The sequence below is a fragment of the Rhea pennata genome, chromosome 1 (assembly GCF_028389875.1).
Source record: "Rhea pennata isolate bPtePen1 chromosome 1, bPtePen1.pri, whole genome shotgun sequence".
NCBI lineage: Eukaryota > Metazoa > Chordata > Aves > Rheiformes > Rheidae > Rhea > Rhea pennata.
Window position 1 is genome coordinate 134,013,310 of NC_084663.1, and position 24,777 is coordinate 134,038,086.

Consider the following 24,777-nt stretch of genomic DNA (forward strand, 5'->3'; position numbering starts at 1 on the left):
AGCACAACCCACTCACAAGCAGACCCTGCATCCAAACAACAGGAGGATGGCAACAAGGTTGCAGCTTATAAACATACAGTCCTTTGCCTCTTAGTCCAATAGGAAAACACACTACAGGCATGTATTTCAAACATCTATTTCGAAAGAGGAATAATGGTCAGCAGTCTGACCTAAGGCTTATGGAGGCTGAGGTAAGCCAGATGGGAGGCTAAGGACCATCCCATAAAAACTGCTGACTTCTAAATATAATATACATACCTACATATGTACGTATACTGTGTGTGTGTGTATATAAATATATATACACACACACTACACATACATACATATATATATTTACTATATTTAGAAGTTGGTTTTATAAGTAGATTTTATTTTATATATAAAATTCTCAAGATCTAGTTTGTTGTCACTATTAAGAGGAAGACCATGGATACAGCAGGGACTCAACAGCCAGCAACTCTTGTCCCATGTGCAATATGGAGGACAAGGGCCAGACTCTTTGGGCACACACACCTTGCTAATTTTAAGTATGTGGACACAACAGTTTGAGTAAATGAAATCCACGACAGAAAGTGTCAGTGGGTACAATAAATCTGCTTACAGATTCTGTAAATATTCACCTTCCTCTTCCGTAAGATTTATACTGAATTTTGTTACACATTTCCAGTGCTGCAGTACTACACACAAATCAGTATTCCCATGGAGAAAAAAATGGAAAATGTTTTACCAAAGTTTTTAAGGTGCAAGTCATTATGAACTACAGAGCAGTGTTGGTATCTGCTTCCAACAGAAAGTTATCTGCACTGTTCAAAAGCAATGCCTCACTTTGCAACACATCTCAATAAAGGAAAATAAAATTCCACACTGTGGGTATCTTTTATAATGGGCACAGTTAAACCATTATGCTGCAGGGCACTGGTATTTAAAATGGACTTGAATGAGGACTGGTCTAATTAAGCAATGTAAGTTAAGAGTAATTTGGGATAATACTATAAAAATTATAAAATATTTTATAAAGTCCACTCTTTTTTTTAAATAAAAGAAGCTTAAATGTATACTATTTAAAACAGGGGAAGCTGGCATACAACTGGATTCTTATCAACAGTAAGATGATGACTGAGTGAGCTTTATTGCCCAACTGCAGCTAAGTAGCAAATCAGAAGTTTGGAGAGTTAAATTTGTGATGTATACATAAACCATAGATAGCATAAAGAATGTTTTCAGTTCAGTGCAAATCTATAATAATTGCTATCAGTTGAAGGAAATCAGTGCTAAGTCCTTCTATCCACTGAGCACTGTGCAGTCTTGCCTCTATTCTAGAGCTCAATCTTTCCTTCCACTGAATCAAAAATTTCTTCATTATCTTATTCTGATATCAGGGTTGTCCAGTCCCGCAGAGGGACTACTATCTTCTATCTGAGGTCAAAATACCACTTATGGTAAGTGTAATTATTAATTTTTGTGTAAAGTTTTACATATTTGCATACATTTCAAACAGCTGTAATGTTATAAATGAAAGTTACTTTCATTTTTATCATCTTTGAAATAGTCTTTGACAGAGCAAAAAATATTGCTCTACTTTAAAAGAAGTTACATATTGCAGAAACTTCCAGTCAAAAAAGGCAGAAAGGTTTCTATATTCTTACGAAAATATTCCACCAATTAAGAGTCACACAAAACTGACTAATCATGAAAAGTGACTTTTACCAGGAAATTCTGAAGGACTATTTACTATTTAAAATCATACTGATCCTTATGCATGAAAAACGTGTGCCAAAAAGAGAACAGTACATTCTCCAATTTCTACATAAAGTGAAACATTGGGAAAGTCTGTGCTACCATGTCAATGTTTTATCTATTACCTAGACAACTCCTGGCCTAAAATAAACAAACAGACAAAGCTTTAAGTTCACAAAAACAATTAAGAAATATAAGTCAGTGCAACTGGTATATTCCGGATACTCAGTCATTCAGTACAGTAACATTTCAGGTCAACTTGGCTCCCACAAAGAATTTTGAAACTCAGCTAGATGGATACAGATCCAACCATTTTCACCATGGTATATTTAACGATCCACAGGAATAATTTTCTAAAGACCTATATTGCCTTCTGTTATACTGCCCTTTATTTCAATACATAGAGTGTCTAGAGATCAATCATTAATCCAGCACTCTTACAGCTGCTCATATGTCCTACAGAAGTTTTTAAAAAGTCCATGAGAATTCCTCATAGGAAAGTAATCAGCTTATAATAAAAACTGAATATTCTTTGCATCAATTATGCTACACAGGACTTTGTGATTTGATGACAAGCCTAGACTGTAATCCAATATTCAAGTAATTTCCTATTACTACAGATGTAGTTCTATAATTAGCCATATGTTGTTCCCTTTCCAATATATTAATTTGCATTGCCTACAGCACTGCTTTCCTAATGATCCAACACACTATATCAGGTCTCAAATCCTTAATGATTTCAATTTTTTCTGATATTGCTTCTAAGAAATACTGTAGTCGGGTTCTTAACTTTAATTTTCAGGGTAACAATTTCAACTTTTTTGCAGAAAATAGTAATTTGTATCAATAGTTTTGCTTTGTATGTTCATCATTTTGATATGTACCTTAGAAGGAAAAAAAAATGAAAGAATGCATATAGTTGCAAGTGCACTATAATGAGATACAGCACAACAAGCTGTTTGCAATTAAAAGTCATTAGGGGCAGCCACCAAACACATTGCTGCAGGTCTGATTATGATCCCATTATTAATAAAGTGTAAAAATTCATAATCCATCTGCAGAAGGGAGTATCCAATTACTACTAAGCAGTTTGCTTATTTACTGGCTATCTTCCAAGGAACAGAGCTATCCACTACATAAGTGGCAACTTTTTACTTAGCAAAAACCAGAACCTCTAGCAGGAATTCATGCAAGATATTACATAAACGACTATCAGAAAGAAACGCAGTCTCTTTAAAAAAAAAGAAAGTGCCACAGATGCCTGGTTCATCTGGAGCCACAAATGTGACAAATTGAAAGAAGCTACAAGAATGAATAATTTATTTATACACACAAACACACACACACACACACACACTGATTTAAGAGATACTCTTCCCTTTCACTGTAACAAATTATTCATCTTTGATTTAAGTCAAAAACATGTGTCAGCAATACATTTCACACATCCTTCCCAAGATCAGATTATCTGCACCTACCATTCTTAATTCAGGCTTGTATGCCACTCCCCTTAAGTCAGCTGCATTATTAGGGTGACCACACATTCTCCTTTTCCTCACTCCTGTTTTCAGCATTTTATTCTTCTGTAGTATCAGGTCATTCATCTCAGCTTTGCACTATATGATCTTCCATTACCCAATGTTACACTGTCCAAGACAACTCAAGCCATCCCAATTCACAGCACTAAAAGTAGAACCCTCAACATTGTATTGATTTGAATCCAACATACCAGAAAAAAATCTTAGCACCTTCTTCCACACAAAGTTAGTCTCCCTCCTCTGAAAGACAGCTCTTTTTTCTCCCTCCCATTTTTACATTAGGCTTTGGGGAGAAAAAGCAGATTGCCAGTTTTGAACACCACTCATCTGAGCAAGGTTCATAACATGACAAGTATCGAAGAGGAAGGTGAGAGAATGGTAATATCACACAAAATGACCCTGCATAGAGCAGATTGCACTGTCGTAACATATTCAACAAAAGGAAACAAAACAACCCCAGACCTCACCAATGATTCAATTAATATGCCTAGGCATAGTCTGACCTTCCATGAACAGCAAATCACAAAACCATTAAACTAACTGCATTTATTTTCACAACTGCCTTGTACAACCTGGTTGAGTCCCCTCAAAGAAACCACTGGACGTAACTGAAAAAGATAGCAAGGGCTCATACTGAAAAAACAATTTTCCTCAAAAAAATCCCTGACTTCACTCTGGCAATTTATACCAGAAATGATGGACTAAAGACAAGTTCTGACATAATGCAAATCAAAGGAGACCTGAGATTACCTTGCTTTAACATCTCACCCTTTACTTAGAAGAAAGAAAAACAAAAGTTTACTTCAGATAATCCCAGGACTCAAAGCTTCTAGGAAACTAGGACAACACTAAATGTAGAGACTCAGTTTTTTTCTACTGGAGCAGGCAAGCCATTTCACAGATGAATGGCTTCCTCAGATTAACACTCTAATGGTTTTTATTAAGAGATATCTTATGAAACATCTTTTTAAAAAAAATGCAGAAATAGTTTTGGGAATAAGACTTTAAGAAATAATAGAAGACAACCTTGTGATACAGAGAGTATTATACCGCAAGCTTGGGGGCGTGAGGGGGAGAGATACTGAATAGTTAGTTGTCTTTTCAAAGCTTTTCCAATCTCAGCAACTTAGCTTGACAGCCATTCTCCACGTTTGATTCCACTTAATTAAGTATAAATCAGGATTTCATTAACACTACTAACATTTTGAATATATTAGCATAATGCTATTATGATTGTTTATTCCCCCCATGAAGTGAGAGAATTATGGAAAAAGCTCAGGCAAATAGCTATAGGCACAAGATAAGATAGCAAAACATTGCACTGCTGGCATAATCTGTGCTAGAATATTCTGATGATGATTTTCCAGTAGCACTGTGGTAATTAACGGCTGTGAGTACTGTGCAGAAGTATCACAACATGCCTGTCCTGTTCTTATACTCTTCCCTTTGGTATCTCATCTGCTTCTAACAAAGTCACTTTTAAGATAGGGAGCTAGATGAACTCATCCTACTCAATATGACCATTCCTTTGTATCCCAGGGTAAAGGTAGTAAGATCTGTGCATTACTCAGCTTCCAGCTTTAAACTGCAACAGTAAAATGGAAGAGTCAAGATGGTTCCATCACAGCCAGTTCTTGCTGGAAAGTTTAGTTATGTAGGTCATGTGTATATGAAGAAATACAGATATTCAAAACATGCTTTGCTGAATGGAATCACTTACCACATGATAGTAAATGTCCTGCATGACTATCTTGTGTTGCTATTTCACTGTTTTCCATAACTTTTAAGTATTTGCATATCTACCTTCAGATCATTCACTAAAATGTAGAATAGCAAGTAGTATCATATCTAGTACTTAGCTCTGGCCAAACCACTTAAGAAATAACTTTCCTTAAATCTCTACTGGCTATCGCTTTGAGGTCTGTTAATCAGCCACTTCTCAAACCAAGACCACTTTAAAAACTAAAATTACACAAAATCATTAATTAGAAGTTTGTGCAGTTCTAGTGACATTAAGTAAATTCTATAATGTATGTAGTTTCATCAGCTACACACAATGCAAAGGATGAAATCTAGTTTATTTGACAAGAGTTGCTTCCAGTAAAAACCTATTGACTGCAGTTAATTATATATCCATCCTTTTTTCTTTATTTGTGATCAACTTTTCCATTGCTAAGACAGATCTAAAGCAAGAATATTAAAAGCCACAACACACTGCAGATAAAGTTTGCAATGTTTGCAGACACATATGCTTTCTAAGTTTAACTTTGGTTAGAGCGTGGTGCTAATAATGCCAACGTTGCGGGTTCAATCCCCGTACCGGCCACTCGTTTGGGGGTTAGACTAGATGATCTTCAGAGGTCCCTTCCAACCTTACCAATTCTATGATTCTATCTAATTCTGACCCTAAAGGGAAAGTCCTCAACCTAAAAAGAATGGTTTGCTGATTCCCAATGAGAAGACTAAGACAGTGTTAACATCAGCAGACATACAGACTAAAGAAGGGATTCTAACACCTACTAGACAAATTCAGAACTCTTGATGTTGATGACCACATCAGACAGACCCCCAAGAAGTACTGTGCATGTGTGTGTGTGCACACATGTGTAAGCAGCCTAACAGGGTGCAAATCTCAAGTGCCCATATATAAATGCAAGGAACTAAAAGTCAGTCCACAGTTAGAGCTACAGTCTCATTAGGATTATAAATAATGTGATGAGATAACTTGCATGACTGGAGTGCTGCCACGAATACATACAGGCTTTTTAGGAAAGGATAAGCTAGCAAAGCAAGGAGATTGTTGCATTTGAGTCCTTTGCATCGATTTTTGCTTTGAAATAGGTAGTAAGCAAGTCAAAAATTTATGCACAACAATTAGTGGACAGAACAACACATGTGACACTAGGGTGGGTATCAGCTTCAGTTTGCTTCCAACCAAGAAAGCAAAGTAGATGAAGAGTTCTTAAGGGAACTGGAAGAAACCTCATAATAAGCTCCAATTTTCACAGGAGACTTAGAGCATTCCTGTATCTGCTGGAAAGGTATGATACAAACAACTAGGAGATTTTAAGAAGATGTAGAGGAATTTCGTGACACAGCTGACGGACAAACTGAAAGGAATGTGAAGACTGATGGTAGCCTTGGAAGCAGTGACCAGGATACTTAATTTTCTCAGGATTCCAGTGTAAGAAAAATCGTAAAATTCAACCCTGGAATTTTACAAGAACAGATTTCTGCTTATTCAACGATCTGCTTAGAGACAGCCCTGTAAGGCACAGGAATGAGAGAAGTGGTTAATCTTCAAGGACAACTTCCTCAAAGCAAAGGAGCAGTCCATTCCAACATGCAGAACTTTCTCAAGTTTGCCAGCAAAGATAAACAAGGAATTCCTGGCTGACCTCAAACAGAGAAGATGGAAGTGGAGATGGGAGGAACACAGAAATACTGCCTTAGCATGCATGGGTTATATTAGAAAGGCCAAAGCTCAGATTCAGTTGAAAAATCCATAAAAGCAGAGGGCTTCTGTAAGTACCTAACAGCAAAAGGCAAACTGAGGAAACTGTGGTGCTGCTGTTCAGTAGGGGAATCTAGTGATAAAGGGTGTGGAAAAGCCTGAGGTACCTAATGATTTCTGTGTCTTTATTTTATTGGTAAGGTCTGCCACAGGCCTCCTAAGTTCCTAGGCCTACTGGCAGAGTCTGAGAAAATATTAGGGAGCACTTCAGCAAATTGGGCAAACAAGTCCATGGAAGCAGAGAGGATGCCTTCAAGTGTGCTGAGGGAGTTGACTGATGTCACTGCAAGGCATCTCTATCATTTGGAAAGGTCATAGAGGTTAAGGATGTTTCCTGATGAACGGAAAAAGTAAAGAAGGGGAGTATCTGGGTAACTATGCCTAACCTCAGTCCTTCAGAAAACTAGGAAGCAAATCCTCCGGGAAGCCATTTCCAAGCAAATAAAGGACAAGAATGAACTCAGGAACAGCCAAGATGGATTTGCCAATGCAAGCCATGCCTGGCTGACCTGGCAGTCTTCCATGGTAAGATGACCGATTCTTATCTTGGCTTAAGCAAGGCCTCGGGTATGGTCTTTTTCAGTGCCTTTACAGCCAGACTGGTGAGATGTGATTTGGATAGGTAGGCAGAAAATTGGCTGGACCTCTGAGCTCAAAGATTTGTTGATCAACAGCAGGGAGTCCAGCTGGCAGCTGGCTACTCGTGGCGTTCTCAGAGATGGATACTAGCGCTGATGCTGTTTTATGTCTTCTTGGTAGACTTACGTGAGAGGAAAGAACACACCATCGGCTAGTTTTCGGATGATATGAATCTGGGATGAGCGGCTGATGTGCTGGGGGGCAATGTTGCTATTCAGAGGGACCTGGACATGCTAGAGAAATGAGCCAACAGGAACCTCATGAAATTCAAAAACAAATGCAGAGTCCTACACCTTGGATAAAATTCAACAAAATTCATAATAGTGTAGGCTAGGGAAACCGATCAGTATAAGAGGACCTGGAGGTCAGGAACATACCCCTGTGGTGAAAATACCAACTGCATACTGAGCTTTACACAGAATCACAGAATGCTTGAGGTTGGAAGGGGCCTCTGGAGATCATCTAGTCCAACCCCTCTGCTCAAGCAGGGTCACCCACAGCACGTTAGACAGGATCACATCCAGGTGGGTTTTGAGTATCTCTAGAGAAGAGGACTCCACAACCTCTCTGCGCAACCTGTTCCCATGCTCTCTCTCTCACACACAGTAAAGAAGTTTTTCTTCATATTCAGGAGGAATTTCCTGTGTTTCAGTTTGTGCCTGTTGGCTCTTGTCCTGTTGCATGGCACCACTGAAGAGAGTCTGGCCCCATTCTCTTGACACTCTCCCTTGAAATATTTGTAGACATTGATAAGACCCCCTCTCAGCCTTCTCTCCTTTAGGCTAAATAGGCCCAGTTCTCATAGCCTTTCCTCACAGTCTTTCCTCATAGTCCTTCCTCATTCTTCCTCCCTTTCCATTAACAGAGGATGCAAGTTGCAGAGAAACACTATCATGTTCATTTTGGTAAATAATTAAAATCAAAGCTTCAAAATTCTGTCTCTGTGTCTTTTCTGTCATAAATTAAGGTAAACAAAAAGCTAGGGCAAACAAGTAGCACCTTTTCATATCTTCAAAATTTAATTCATATTGCCCCTCTAGCTTTCTTTCTCACAACCACTTTTTCTTCACATTTAAAAGGAGTAAGTTAAATCAAAAATATACTAAAACCATCAAGAATGTAGAAAATTGTAATTATTTTAATAGCTATAAGTAAATGTGAACTACCCTACAGTGGCAATTATCAAATATTTTCTTAACAAACCCTGAAGATCTAGTCAACAAGCAGGATGCTCTGCTCTGTATTTGTGCAGTACCTTACAAGAGAGGAAGGGATAGGTTTCTTACAATAAACTGTATTAAGATGTAAAAGGAAAAAAATTACAAAATGACAGATGGGCAGGGAAAGGACAGGGGTCAAAGATGCATTAAAAAGCCTAACTTTTAAATAAAAAAGTTTTATTCTTTCTTAAGAGAATAACCCTTGAAGTCCGAAAGAACTGGATTTTTATTATTATTTGTTTTGCTTTTAGGGTGCAGTGTGAGGCTTGTTTTAAGTAAATGAGAATCATAAATCAGGAAGTCAAAAATAGTAATATATCCCATCATTTTCATATCTCTGAAAACTAGAAACCCTAAGTCTTGGAAAACAGCATGCTAAAAGCTTTAACCTGTTTTATAATTTCAAGTTTGACCGAAACAACTAAAATGAAGAAGTGGTTCAACAACTACCTGAAAATTTAAACCACTAGAAGAAATTCAGCATCTACTAGCTGTAGGAAGAAGGAGCTCTGATCTGCTAAAAAAAAGCCAGAAATGAGATATTCTCATGAGAACTCAGACAACAGCTGATCCATGACATTATACCGTAATGTTAGAATATTAAATTCTTTCAGATTAGGACATGACTAAAGAGATGCAGAGCTTAAATTTCACCCAGCAGTGCAGGAAATCCTAGAATCTTCTTTAGTCACCCTGAAGCTACCTTCCATAAAGGAGGAGGCTGCCTTTATAAATTGTACTGTCACTACCGAGAACCTCTCAAACTACACATCCTGAATTATTATTCCATAACTACTATTCCATAACTACATAAAAATATAAAATTTGCCAGAGCCATTCTTAAGAGGATATTGTCTCCCCTAAACCCAACCAGGCTTCAGCATGAGATGGTTCTTTCCAGATTCTTATTTTTTTCCATTTTCAACTTTTAGTCAGTCTACACTGGCCAGCACCTAATATACTGCAAAAGACAAAGAAAATCACTAATCTGAAATCCAGGGAACTAACAACTGACTTTTTATTATAAAGGCATAAAATGTCTTCAAGAGGACACTGGTTCTAGAGTCTTATTCAGCTCTTAGAACATCTCTTAAAAAAAGCATCCTAGGCTAACACTCTGTCATATAAAGCATGCAAAAAAAAAATTTTTTTTTGATCTTTTAAACTAATCTTTTCTGTCTCTTTTCTCTTCCACACTTCTCACTAGCTTCAATCTGCATTCCTCTTGCACTTGTCAGAAGAAACTATAGATACCTGCACAAATCATATGACAAAGTAGAATTTATGCAAGAAAATCAAACAGAGGTGCTTTTGCCTAAGCAATGTGAAGTGTTACACAGCTTTTTTTTTAATTTATAAGTAATTTTCAAATCGCATATACCACACCTAGACAGAAAACAACACTTACTGTTCAGTTTGACTTGTTAACATACACTCTACCCAGGTTTTACTGGGAGTGGAAGAGGACCATCTTACCATGTGGTATTCTGTAAGTCTCAGATGCTTACACTGAGAACCACTATCACTACATCCTACAAGTCATCCTACTACCAGAGTGTAGGTAAATCTTCCTATACAGCAAAGCTCCAGCTTCAAATTCTCAATGCAGTCATGTAAACCACTTCAAGATTCTCTATATGTATCCTGGGCAAAAGTTGTATTGTGTACCTTCTTAAAGCCACTCCAAGAAGTCAGGCCCTCTGCACAGTATAATCATTTTCTAGAACAATGCATGAACTATACACAAAAGCCTTTTACATATTCTCAGGTCAATGCAAACAAATCATTTTATTATTCTGAAATATTTTGCTTCAGAGACGTAGAAGTTATTTTATTGTAATAATTACGTTACAGCTCTAAAGAGAGCAAAGTAGCTCATACTGGAGTTCTGTTTTGATGAGTAGCTAGTTCAGGCAGACAGGCTGCCGAGACTTCACTTTTGTCTGAAATAGGGTTTCTCCTTTTCCTCCTCCTTCCTCTTCCAGATTAAAAATCAACATGGATAAAAGTCAGTACCTTCTTACTAGATTTTGATTGTTCAGCAACAGCTGTAGAAATTCCATATGGAATCACCCAAACACGTAAGTGATTAATGGCAATATCTGACAATCAATTGGATAGATTTTCTAACTTAGAAATGAAATGAGATGAAACTGTACTCCATACCAACTTCTTCATTTTATTTTTTTCAGTTGGGATTAGTGAAACATGAAGAATACATCAGTCAAATATTTTTTTAAAAAATTTTTAGTACTAGATGTAGGTGTTTCCTTTGACAATATTACAATTAAAAAAGTTGAATGACTAACTGTGAGGAAAGGCCCTCCTCATTTACAACATATCTAATACACAGCAACATCTCAGTTCTCTTCAAAAGCCATTGTTTCACCCAAACACCAACACTCATCTCTGAGGTAGTTTACTTACCTTGTGTCTGCATTTAAGTACAACACCATAGGCTCCTGAAACAAAGAAAAAAAGGTTAACCCATCTCAAAACAGAAAAAAGTAGTAAAGTAGAACAGTTTTCAGTTACCTCCTGGCTACAGGAATAATATTGTTGCCAGTATTATCATGCTAAACTTGCACATAAAGATACCTTGCTGAATATTTGTACATTAAATGATTTTTAAAAATCATTTAAATGCAAATGAATTTTAAAGTGCTATAATTTTTTGAAAATATTCTTGCAGAGATAAGTTTGATAATCTGCATCTATCCACTAAACACCACTACAAGTTTTGATAGTAAATTAAAACAGCCCTATCCCATTTCTTTCACCTTCCAAACTTTTTCCTCCAATATTAAATGAGAAAAAGTTTTAAAGAATAATATGATGTTTAAGATTTGAATACAAACAATATTTCACAATGATATTCTGCTACTGAAAACTTATTATCGAAGAGCACTAAGTCAAATCCATATACAAGTAGAATTCATTTTTCATTAAGATACGACTTACCTTCACCTACAACCCCAAGGATCTCAAATTTATTCATCACATTACCAATGGTAGGAATCTTCATCAAGACAAATTCCTCTTATGGTGAGAGCCACAAAACATGGCAGAAAGGGGAGTGCCCAAAGGTTTTGCAGAAGGCAATCGTGAAAAGTATCTTGAAGTGGGTGGGAGAAAAAAATCCACCTTGATCAACTGTAATTCTTGCACACTTTCCTAACTTCTAGGCAGTCAGTAGCTTCCTGGGGAAAGAAAGTAAAATAACGTAATGAGTATCTTGTTTTATTTCAATAAAAGAAAGCAGAAGAGTATATACTCTCAACATTATCTAACTGCTAGATAGTTTCGGTTAGAAACTATCTAACAGAATGGCAGTAGACAATTAATTTACTTCTACATTTCATGATCAAGAGAACTCAGCAGCATGTATAAAGGATTGAACCTATTAAGAATATATATATATGACACAGTTGGTTTTGTAATCTCATACTTGGGGTGTCTGTTAAAATAACAAATAACTTGCATTAAGAATATTTCTTACAAGGGAAAAAGAGGACAAAAAAGATGCTAGGAACTACCACAGTAGGTATAAATACACTTATAAATACTCATGTTCTCTCTTCAGTTTATTTCAGCAGGTAGGTACAAAAATAGATTGTGTTTAGTTATTTTATTCAACTCTAGTGACAGAAAGGATAAAGTAGAAAGGATACTAATCAATAGAAAGTGTCCTGCTGTGCTTATTCTCCAAGATTTTTTTAAAAAGAAAAGAAACTATCTGCTAGACTGAGTGGCAACTAGTTTTAAAATCATACTCATTATCAGTTTGAGAGAAATGTATGAAAAAACAAAAGACTTACACAAGATTTTATCATTTGACTTCTTCAATATCTCGCAAATATAGAGGAAATGAACCAAGCACAGGCAGAGAAACAATGTTTTTTTGTGTCATGTTGGTTTTGGGCACCAAACGCATTTCTTCTACAGCCTTAGTAGGTTTGGTTTTGCTAATCGAAATTGCCTCCTCCCACCCCCACAAAAAATCGGGGTGTATACCACATGCTCTAAAATAGAGGAGAGAAAAGCTAAAATAATTTCACTATGAAATGGAAATACAGAATTTGAAAAATTCAATGCTCTTAAAACAGCACTGCTCACAAGGAGCAACATGGCAGGATAAAAGTGAATTCATACAATTAACTTAGGTATGAGTGACCTAATGTTATCGGCTTCAGCTCGCACAAACAACTGAACTGCTGTTTTAGCATGAGCTATATTAGCTATGGGTGGTGTCAAAAGCAATGCCATGACCAAGTGAAACATAACAAAGAGAATGACTCAGGGTGGAGGGAAATCATAATGATAAGAGCCTCAGCAAGACACTGGAAGATAAGCTGGGTGGGGGGACGGGATTAAAAGCAACTTAAGAGTTAAACAAATGAAGTATTTTGGAAGCAAAACTTTGAAAATGAAGACGTCACCTATTCCTTAATAGAATAATTCAGTTGATTAATTAAAAACTGTAGATTAAGTAATATTTTTATTCGTTCATATGTTTTACAAAATGTCTTCTCCTTTCCCTTCCATACACTCTTTTTCCCTCTCATTTTCCACCTCCTTCTCACAACCACCTTTTGTCTCACAACCTGCCGTTTGTCCAGGCTTTCCGCATACAGTAAAGAACTACAAAACGGGCTCACGGAAGAGAAGGCCCATCTGGTCGGTTGTACCTATCTACATCAGAACAGAGCCCTCAGTGCGCTGGGTTTGGCACCCGATTAACACAGGTTTGTGCCAAGCAAACAGGCACAGCTAGCCACCCACCCACTGTACCTGAGCAATGACAATAGTGCTAGAAAGACATTGAAAGAGCCATTAATGCTATAACATAAGAAAAAACAAGGCATGTTCAGAACAGCAATAATACTTGTCAGAAAGGAAGGAACATTCAGAAAATATATATCCTGTTTTCCATTAAACTATTCAACATGTCACCAAATCTGCCACTTCAGTTTCCAAGACGTATTGGGGGTTTCTTCACTGACAAGTCTTTCTAGAAACTATCTTTTCTGCTTCTTTCATTATCATATATCACCATTCTGCCTTACAATGTACACAATACCTTTTTGATCCAACATAAACAGTGAAGAAGCTCATGAGATAATGTACCAAAAACTTTACAAGAAGTTTATAGAGGCTCCTCTTTCTCTTCATTTATAATTTCTGAAATTCTAATCAACCACTCACATTTTGGGAATATAATTGTAGTTTTTCAATCAAGCTTTGCTGCCTACAGCTTGTGATTGACATTTTTAAAAGAGTTTTGCAAGTATAATCAGTATGCGCCCTATTTTTTATTGGGAATATGTGTTAGATTTATTGCAGTTATTTACTAAGCTAACTTTTCTTTCTGAAATTCAGTATTAAACATCTCTCCACAAGCATGCATTTGCCTTCTAATTGTATAGGGCGTTTTATGTTCATCTGTTTTTAAAGTAACAGCTGTAGAAAGCTGGTTTGCTCATTACATTAGTGCTCCTGGATGCATGTCATCTAGAACAGCATTCACATGCTTTTGCCTATAGAAATTACGTGGCAACTCAACTCACTTATCAATACTCATAAACCAACAGCAGTAAACTTTGACTATACCAAATATCCAAACTAGTTTTTAAATATCCTATCCAAAATGCAGCCCAATAGCAAAGATGATATAAAGGCACATATAATGGAAATCCCCAAAGAAAACCACACCTAAGTGAGCTGCTCCTTTTGCACTAGCTCCCTGGTAACCTTTGTGCACAACTCTGCTGTAAGCGTATTATGGTAACGTAATCTGGAAATGAAAAGGACAGCTAACGAAAAAGTCAGCAGAAAAGTGGCACCTGGGAGCAGCAGTTCATACTTAAAAACCTGTTTGCCCTAGCTGTTCTGCCACATCTCCTCAAGCAGGGCACTAATTCAAACTAGCTCCCTCCTTTTTTTAATGCTAGTGAATTCAGGCTACAGTGAAGTAACAGGTAGCTATGCCCATCTAATCCCTACCTACCCCACTGTTCTAGCTTTAATCAAATGTAATGAGAACCAGAAAAAAAGACATTATTTGCTTATTTTGGACATGAAGCCCAGATTTGTTCTCCAACCATACAAGAAGAGAGCTGGTTAACAGAAGCCTCCCAAAGTATTACCCTTGCTTTCTCTCAAAGTAAGGACTCCAGCTACTTCAAGACAAATTGTGCAAATTCATTTGAGATCTTTGCTATCAAAAGCTGCTGAAAGACTGAAAAGAATCATTATGTATATTCCAGTCTTTGCCTACTGCTTAATGACAGCACCCAGTGAACTTTTGGTGGGGGGTTATTATTTTTAAAAGGCACTGTGCTTGTTAAGACTATTTAAAACCAAAACTACTAATTCTTGCAGGGAATCTGATAACATTACCTCAACTCTAGGAACTGTGCTGAATCTTGTGAATGGTAGACTGAGTAACTGTAGTACATTCTTGAAGTTGTAACCAAAAGATAATTTTTAAAAGTTACCCATAGCAAAAATGACTTTAATCTGTAACTTAGTGAAGACAGCCTGGATTCTTTCAAGAGGTTGAGCACTGTAGCCTGTAATGAAAATCTTACAAATACCAACCACAAATTCTTTCTGCACACAGAGAAGCATATAGGTCTGTTTTAATATTGCTGGCTATTTTAATATTGTTAATTAATGCGCATGCTGGCTAGAACTATAAACCTTGCAGAAGGGGAAATAAGGCTGTTCTTTACCCCTCAGAGGTTCACAACAGAGAAACAGCACTCATCCTCTTAAGATCCCTTCCTGAGGCAACCAGATTCACAGCACACCAAAGGTTTACGAATAAAAATAATGCATCTTTGAGATGGTCTCTATGTTATTCTGATATTCTGCAAAATCTGGAGCCAATTCAGAAAAATGAGACACCATGAAATGAACAAACACAAATTAGTCTCGCTGAATGCAGAAATGTAATAATATGGGATTTTAATAAAATTATTTTGCAATAGCATGTAGGACACGTATCAAATGCAAAAAAACTGCATAAACATTCTGGGAACGCACATATTGACTCTATTATAGTGATGTGGTACCTGATCATTTGCATTTAAATTAAAACAAAGGTAGAGAAAAAAAAAACCTCATCCTTTCCCCAACTCCATTTCTCTTCATGACCATTGAGTTTTAGAGCATCACTCAAAAGCACTTAACTTTCACATTCCTGCCAAGGCCTCAATCCTAAATTAAAAAGTCATTCATTATTTCATAAATATCAACTAGATCACAAAAAAATCCCCAAACAAACAAGCAAACAAAAAACAAAAGCAGAAAAGGACCACACACACACGCACAAATCCATCTTGAGGGGGAAGAGGGGGCAAAGATCTGCCTAACTATGCAATCAGAGAAATTTCTTGAGAGTTTTTTTTAAGTAGATATTTGTCTTCACAAAATTTGCAGCAACTTCACAACTCCCTGTTCTAGAAATACACTGTTAGCTTTTGAAGTATCATTCATTTCATACATCAAGACAGAAAGGGTGCAATCTGGACCCTGCTGAAGTCAGTTACAAACTTCTATTTGACTTCAAAGTCACCCATTAACTTTCTAAAAAAAAAAAGCTTCCTATCAATAAGAAATGCCCCTCCCTCTCCTAAATCAAGAAATCAACTTGATCATTTGGGGTGGGATTTTTTTTAATTGACTAGTTTTACTCACTCTACTGCTTACTACTTAGATGCTACTAAGAACTTTTACAGGCCAGGTACACTTTCATCTGCTTATTAAAAAAAAATACTGGGTCAAGCAAACATAGAACAATTTGCAGCACATAAGTGTCTGTCTTTGATAGTTATAACTCAGTTCAAACCTTGGCAGATTTCTATTGCACAAGGTACACATATGAAAGGAAGCATTAACTGCCTCTATCAGTCATCATGTATCACCAATACATCTTCTTTCTGCTTCCCATTATCTGTTGTTCTATTGCTCAGGGTTTTCCAAGAAAATGCTCGTAACACTACAAGCACCTGACCAAAGTGTTTAGTCAAGCAGAATATGCAAGGGACAAGAGTAACAAGATAGATGAAGACACTTTTCTGGATCTACTGCTCCTGAAGAACATGCCAGGAGTATTATGATTTCTTACTGATTAGGAAGAACAAATAGAGTACATGAACAGTTATAAGCAGGAAGCTGGCAGCAGAAGTTCGGATGGGGAGAATGGAGCAAGAAATACGGCTATATTGTTAGTGACAAAGTTCTGAGAGTTCTTGCCACTCTGATTGCTCCATTTTGAATAAAGCTGCCCACTTGTTTTTCCCATTTTATAACGCAGATCCTCTAATGGGACAAGATACAAACCCGTGAAGACTACATAGTACAAACCTCCCCACACCTGTACAGTATGAATAAATAAATAAGTAACAGCTGAAGAGAGAAAAAAGCAACCGGAATCTGTAGTTAAGCAAGCAAGCCTTTATTCATACACCAAGCTTCAGTCCATCCTCTTCTGCTCATCAAAAATGCAGTAATGAAAAAGAACAGTTAGTGAAAACAAATGCAAATAAAACCTGTCAAACTTGAACACACTCAAATCTTCATTATGTAAGCACAAAATACTGAGGTTGCTTGCACCAGCTCACAACATTAAAGTTTTAAAGTTCAACCCCAATAAGCTTTTATTTACCATATGCCATTTAACAGCATGTCATCATTAGAACTTAACTGGTCAGGGCTTTTTTTTGGGGGGGGGGGAGGGGTGGCTAGTCAGTTGTTTTATAGCTATTGATACACTGAAAACTGTCAACTCACCTCCACGACTGATGCCTTTTATGCAAGTTATGCAAGGATGACATTCCAAAATGTAAGTATCTCCCCCCCCTCCCATGCAAAAGACAAGGGAGGAAATTTGAATCTGAACAAAGCTATCATCCCGCAGCACACACACGATTAAAAAAAGGGTTTGAATCAGCTCCAGTCTATTAAAGATACCCATATGGCTAAACTCCCAAAGGAAAACTGAGCTTGGAGACCAAGACCAGTTATGATTCAGTTTGTTTCATCTTGTTCTGCTATAACTCTTCCTTCTGCATGCAAGTACAGATTCAAAAATAAATTCAGCTTGTCCTGAATACATAATAAACTAAATTCACTTCTCAGGGTTAAAACACAGGATTTATGAGCTTCTCGAACAGCTGTAGCCAACTTAAAAAGAGTGGGTGCCTAGCAGGATGCTTCTATGACTAAAGCGACAAATAAGCAAACTGATTATCAGAATGTTGAGCACACAAGTAGCTCCCATGACTCATAACAGAAGGACAGGAAAGACAATTTTGCTTCCATTTTAGTCTTCTTCCTCTTTGGTAAGAGCTTTAAGAAGCCTGTGTATTGTGGGTGTGACAGTTTCTTACTCACTTTATGGCTGCCCTTGCACATGCTGGGCATTCTTCACCATACCTGCAGCAACTCTGAATAAAGCAGCCACTATTCAAAGGATAATACTCTCAAACAACATGCTGTTAAATTCAAAGCCTTAGCAGCTTCATCTGGCACAAGACACACATTCACTTCAAATGGAAATGCAAAACTTTGTAGGGGAAGAAAAGCACATCTACTTACTGAGCTTAAAAATGATATATGACTGTCAAATTAGCCATGGAGGAAGTTAACACTTTCCAACCTAATAGAGTATTTAAGTGTTCCTACTGGAAGATGTTTCTTTCATTTTAATTTTTCCTTCTCTCCTCTCAGAAAACTACTCTTTAATAATATCCTACACTCATTTGTCATACTGCTTACTATTTAGTCTCATATTTTCCTTGACAATCTGCCACGGACTTTAAATCTCCAGGCTATAAAATAACATTACTGGCGTAGCTTTTTCTTCCTTAATAATTACCAAAAAAGCTACTGTTTTCAGAGTTCCATATTAAGCGTCATTTTGTGACTCAATCCCACACTTGTGTCTGAAGTTTCATGATTAGAAGAAAGAAAGAAAAAGATTGAGCATAAAAGTCATTTCTCTCTACCACAAAAAGAAACGAGTATCTGGAGCAAAGGGAATTCTTTCCAAGAAAAGTAGAACACATTATCTTTAAGGAAATATATTAGAAGCACTAAATAGCCAGTGAATTGGAGAAGCACTCTAGGGTTTGAGCTAAGCAGATTTATGGAAAGAAAGGGGCTCTCAAGTTCTCCCGTTAGGCTCACTGGCAGCACACTCTCAAAAACTACTCTGCTACTTGCTCCTCTTCAGAGGATCTTCAGTTCTGTCCAGGTTCCCATCTTTAATGGTTGTAAACACTAATTCTGCATCAACAATATTACAATATCATACTGTTATCAGATAAAGCAACAGATTTACAAGATCTGATCACTTAATAAATAAAATGCAAATAAAATAATAAATTAAAAAAATCATCTGGCGCCTTCATAACTGGATCAGGCAACAAGTCCTTCATACATGCACATGCAAAAGCATATTAGTAATTTAAAAGCACTATCCTCTACCAAAAAAAAATTTAATCAGACCAACTTTATCCCTTCTACCAGCCCAGTTTTGTTTTTATTGTCCCATAAACTCTCTCATTCACTTTCTAAAAGTTGTATGATCCTCTCTGTCCGAAAGAGCAGAAAAGCAAAAGGTGAATATACAGCATTTATAAATACCAAATGAATGCTGAAACTAAATTCTGTGGTTATTCTAATACAGATCAAAATAACCACAATGACGACTCTCCCTTGTAATTTTCAAACACATCATTATATACAGATTGCTGGTTCACTATCTGAAGTAGGAAAAAAAATCTTTTTTTTTTTCCTTTAAAAAGGCATACCACAGATTTAGAACAAACAAAAATATGAGGGAGGGGAACCCCCACAATTTTTTTAGTAGTCAGAGAAAGCACTATAGACTCTAAAGAAAAAAAAAATACTCTAATTAAGCTACTAAAACATTATCAGATTTCTACCATTTGATCTTGATGCATTTCCCAGGCAGGCAGAGGCATTTTACTTAAATACTGCCAATCCATCTTTTACAAAATTAAAAGAATGCCTTCCAAAGTTTTCAATGAAGGACAAAGAAGCCAACAGAAATTAGGAAGACCGCTTTCCAAAAAGGTGCGGACTGCATTAAAACCTATGGCTATTGTAACTAGCAGAAATTAAATAAAAAATATTCACAATCCAAAGAAAAGAAAAGAAAACCTCTCAAATCTCTCTCTCATCAGTACGAGCTTCCTTTACCACAGAACAAAAATTTTGGCTGTTCTGGAATACAACACTCATAGTGTGTCATGGAAGCAGCAGCAATGTATCAGCTATGAAGGGCAATCTTAGGGAGGACTTTAAACATCTAGCTGAAAACCTTTAAATTAATTTTGCATTCAGTGCAAACCTGCTACAGAGAAAGTACAGCAATCAACTTGTGGTGCTACAATAGATGCGCTCATTTAAAGGTACCTGAACACTTTTAAAAAGAGGAGCTTCATTCTGGTACGTAAATTAAGACAAATGTATTTGGAAGATCACCAAATATATTTAAGGTGACCAGGTCTGTTCCCTGAAAGTGTAGGCACAATGTGTCATTGAAGTAGAAACACAAAAGCAAAAAGAGAGTTAACTTTCGATCTCATCCAAAAGCAGCAAAAAAATCAGCCTGATAGAGAGTCAGGCAAAATAGCGAAGACCAGAATATGAGCTTGTAAACAAGATCATATTCTTACCTCACTGTTCCTAGTTGCACCAGTGTATGAATATTAATGAAAGGTTTATCTGTATAAAAGAAAAGCACACTGAGAGCAACACTTACTCATCCTTACACTATTTATTTTATCTAAACACAAAATTTAAATTCAATTGAGATTAAAGCAAAAGTGTGTACTTAAAAATCTTAAAAATAATAAGATCTAGCAGTTGATGTTTTAAAACTTAACTGGTATGTCAACTAAACCAGATGGTCCTTTCCAGAAAGGAGTGAGCAAGCTATCTGTATGCTCCAAACTGAGAAGGCAGAAGTCAGCCCTAGGCTGCAAGATGTATAATTGAGTTAGCGTGTTACAGTGCTCTGCTAAGCTATACAAAGCATGGCTGTGCTAAGACAGAACAAGTGAAAGGCTACATCCAATTCAGATGAAGGAAACTGAGGTACCAGTAACATAATTCTAAAGGTTGACAATCTGCCCTCCTGTGTATTTATCCAGGGACAGAGGTGGATTGTAGCAAGGTGAGCACAGAGGAAGCTTAGAGCACTGGAGAGATTATCTTATTCTCTTAAAAAAAACTGTTTAAGGAAGTTACTGAAACTTAGAATCTCTCTCCCTCTTATACCCCCTTCCACACACACTATGAATTTAAATTAAAGCAGAGGAGGGAGATTTGCCATTTCTAAACTTGATAACTCTAATTCTATACTAACACAGATGAGAGTTTTGATTACTGTTGGAATTTATAAGAAATTGGTGATCCAAGTTTAGATTTTATAATTTACATTTAATTTCTAAAACATAATGAACTAAAAAACACCTATTATGAAAGCTGCAAAGACTTTTAATCACCTGTGATGTTCATTTTTCCTCCCATTTCCTTCAATTGCTAGATCCAATACTTGGGGCTTGTTTTTAAATCAGATTTAAAGTGCTTTGGTAAAAATAAAATAGTTTCTTTTCCTCTTCTGAGTGTTGCTATAAAATAGTTATAAGCATATCATATTTGAGACCATCCTATGGTACTGGTTCTCTGCATAAAGAGAACTGCTGGGAGAAAATAAAAGTGAAGTAAATGAAAGTCTTACCATATGACTCAGGGAAAAAAAAACTTCAAAACCATTAGGAAGCAGTTTGCTTCATCTCTGGAAACAGAATGTAGCCATAATTTTTGACTAATAAACAGCGTCATTTTGATGCCAGCCTCTATAAGAAGGGGTGAGGCTAGGAGGGGGTAGCAATAGCTCTTCAAGGACTTTAACTCAAAGATCTTGGCCTCATCAGTTTAATGGTTAAAAAAATAAGGAAACTTTTTAAGAAGTTTCACATGACATGGAAACTATCTTCATGTTTGTGTGTGAATGTTCAGAAAACCTTTCCTAACATAAAATGTAACCTGTACCTGTTCTCTATCCCTCTCCCCACCAACAATGTCCTTGCAAAACATACACATCTAACCAACTGGGTTTAACTAGTATTTTTGTCAAGGAGGTTAGCATTTAAAAAGAGCACAATGAAAGAACGCTACGGCATTAGTCAAGTTCCGGCAAAAAAAAAAAACCTCTGAACTAAATAGAGGAATCTTCTACTAAAAGGCATGAGCTAGCTCATAGAAAAGAAGTGAGACACACTAGTATTTGTATTAAGTATAGTGAACTTGTAAAATGAAGAATCATTGGGACTTTCGACATCCAAATTCAAAGACTAAGTACCAATGGAAAGAATATTTAAATGTCGTTAGGAAATGGGGCTTGCTCCCAAGTAGACTGCTTCATGTATGTTAATAAAACCTCCCTCTGACATGCTGATGGCTTCTTACATCTGAAATGCCAATAGCAGCAGAAGCATGTCTGGATATGTAAGTGACCCAAAAGAGGGACCTGAAAAACAGGTCTTGAAGAAAGGGAGCTGCATCTAAACAGTAAACAGTGTTGGCAGGCCTACCAAAGGACTGACAAAAGCAGCTTATAATCCTGATTTTCATCCTACATGCCTTTCTCGATCCTTCCCTCCTTCAAGTTTAACTGGGGGGAGATGAAAGAGGGAACACAATGCCTGTGGCAAATGGGAAGAAATGTGGGTGAAGGCAGGAGGGAAAGGAAGCTGTTGTATGGAAGAGGACAGTGGAAGGCTGGCTTATGGGGAAATTTTTGCATGAAAGAAAAGATGGGAAAAATACAAGATGCTTTAGGCATGAGACCAAGTTCATCTTAAAGTTACAAGATCCAAGATTTACATTAATCATGTAAACTTACAAGAAATATGGACTTGCATGGCCCACAAGTCACTATTTGCGTACCTGACTTTTCTGTTTCTAGTGTATTTAGTTACCTCTTGTATAAATAGTCAGAAAACTAAGGGAAATAGATAAGTAGTATTTTTATTAACTGCAAAGTGATTTGGATATAAAAGCTATCCCAGCAAATTGCTATTAGGCAGCTGTAAAAGGAAAAGAAAGTCACAAAAGCAAGGAAATGAGGGTTGGCAAAAGCACTGAGCACACCATGCAAGGAAATAATTGTCTTTTAGAGGACTGAAAAGAACTTCCCTAAATTCACTTATAGGTAGTGAAGGATGCTGCTAGAACTTCCTTGGTAAAGGACTCTTGCAGTTGAAATCAGAAAGATGAAACAGCTAACTCTTGTTTACAGTAAACAGCAAGCTGAACGGAACCATACACATAATGATTATAAAACAGCCCTAAATATTGAAAATTAAGAAATTAAATCTGAATAGTAGCATATAGCTATAGTCCATAATCTATTACAGACAATAGGCAATCATGAAGCATTAGAAGCATTAGAATACTGACTTCATACCTAAGACAATGGAACCAAAAAAACCATTGCCAACAAGTAGGAAAACACGTAAGATAGTATTTTGAACCATACTATATTATTTCTTTCCATTCCTTTTCTCCATTTCTAATGATGGAAGAGTAATCTCTAGTTTCCTTTGCCTTCCTAGGCACAGTGGGGAACATGATAAAACAAAAAAGTTTGAAATAAGTCTTGCCAAGTTCTTTGAATGTAGTAACAGTACCACTTTCTTTGTTGCTAAGATTAAATCAGTTTCGTACGCAAAAGCAAATTTAACACTAATGGACTTTAAGCCTCTTCTGGTGCTAGTTGCTCATTTTCTATTCCACCCCACTCACATCTTAAAAAAAAAAAAAAAAAATCTAATTTCTAGTTCAGTATACTGTTGTAGGTTATTTCTTCCTACTAGTACCAAATAAGAAATACTGTGATTTTTCAGTACAAAACACTGAGTTGAATACCTTCTGCTAGATAAAACATATTTTCTTAAGGTATATGGGACATTTTCCACCCCAAATAAAATCAAAAAAATAAAATAGGAAAGAGTCTCCATCCTCAGGTGGAATTTCAAACATGGGATGTTAAATGCATTTCATTCTCTATTTTCATCCATTTCTTATATAACTGATTAAAACACTCAGTAGTCTAGAACAAGCTCATTTTTCTCTGCTCACACGCTCAGATTTTTTAGAAAGATAAAATACACTCCAGACAATTTGCACAGCAGCATTTTGCAACATATTTGAGCTAAAGAAATTTTCCACTGGAAGGTATTTACTAGACTACAGTAGTTCTCTTAGTACTTTCAAAGCTTGAAACACACCTATTGAATGCTATGAGTCAGTTTTAATGACACTGTTATGTTCTTTAGCTCTGTAGCTTATGCAAGAGCATGAATTTGCATTAAGCACCCAACTTTAGAAGCCACCTTCTCTTTCCCATTGTTAATACTGTATAATAGTAAAAAATAGGCTATATCTGTGCTCTCTCATTGTTTTATAAGTTTAATTAGCTGCCTGTAAATTAGAATGTATATAAAATTTGGGGTATTATCACCTTACGGACACATACTGTTCTCTTACATATTTATATAATTCTTGCAAAAAGCCAGTATGCAAAAAATATAAAGAGCAAAGATAGGTTTTCATATTTAGTTGAGTTATAGAATCTCCATCAAGTGTTGTGTTGTTGCTCTTCCTTCCCCTGCTCATGAAAGAATTTACAATACCTTAAAGGAACTTGCGTTAGAAGAAAATTAACAGTTAGTTTTACAGCAAATGAGGAAGAAATACTACAATATGCCAATGCATGGACCAGGCTGGGGGGGACAGAAGGAAATGAGGAAAAAAGGACAATGAACCTGCTGGTACTGGAAGAAAACTTTGCAGAACCTCTTCCTTATTGTACATGTCCCCTATTCTTGGCGAGAACCTGGCATTAATTTTTTGATAAGAGGACTAAAATTATCATCTAAGTCTCTCTCTGAAGGATGCAGCAAAACAAGCATTCTCCTAAACTTACAGATTAACTTAGGAAGACTGTTATTGTTCTCATTGGGGCAGCATGCAACGGATTTGGCTTTATCAAGGCATTCAACATGAAAAAGGTAAAATGGAA

The 24,777-nt window shown here is 36.6% G+C and overlaps 1 protein-coding gene across 4 annotated transcripts in view; it reads right to left on the bottom strand.

Annotated features, from left to right (window-relative positions):
* The window catches only part of CDKL5 (cyclin dependent kinase like 5), a 113,548-nt gene that overhangs the window by 75,257 nt on the left and 13,514 nt on the right, over window positions 1-24,777 (bottom strand). For all 4 annotated transcript variants that reach the window (XR_009958224.1, XM_062574258.1, XM_062574268.1 and 1 more), the window contains exons 2-3: window positions 11,613-11,851; window positions 11,079-11,113 (exon numbers count right to left, since the gene is read on the bottom strand). Coding sequence is in view for 3 of the 4 variants with exons in the window: in XM_062574258.1 (XP_062430242.1) it covers window positions 11,079-11,113; window positions 11,613-11,676 (99 nt within the window). In the remaining variant the exon portion in view is untranslated. The remainder of the gene's footprint in view (window positions 1-11,078; window positions 11,114-11,612; window positions 11,852-24,777) is intronic.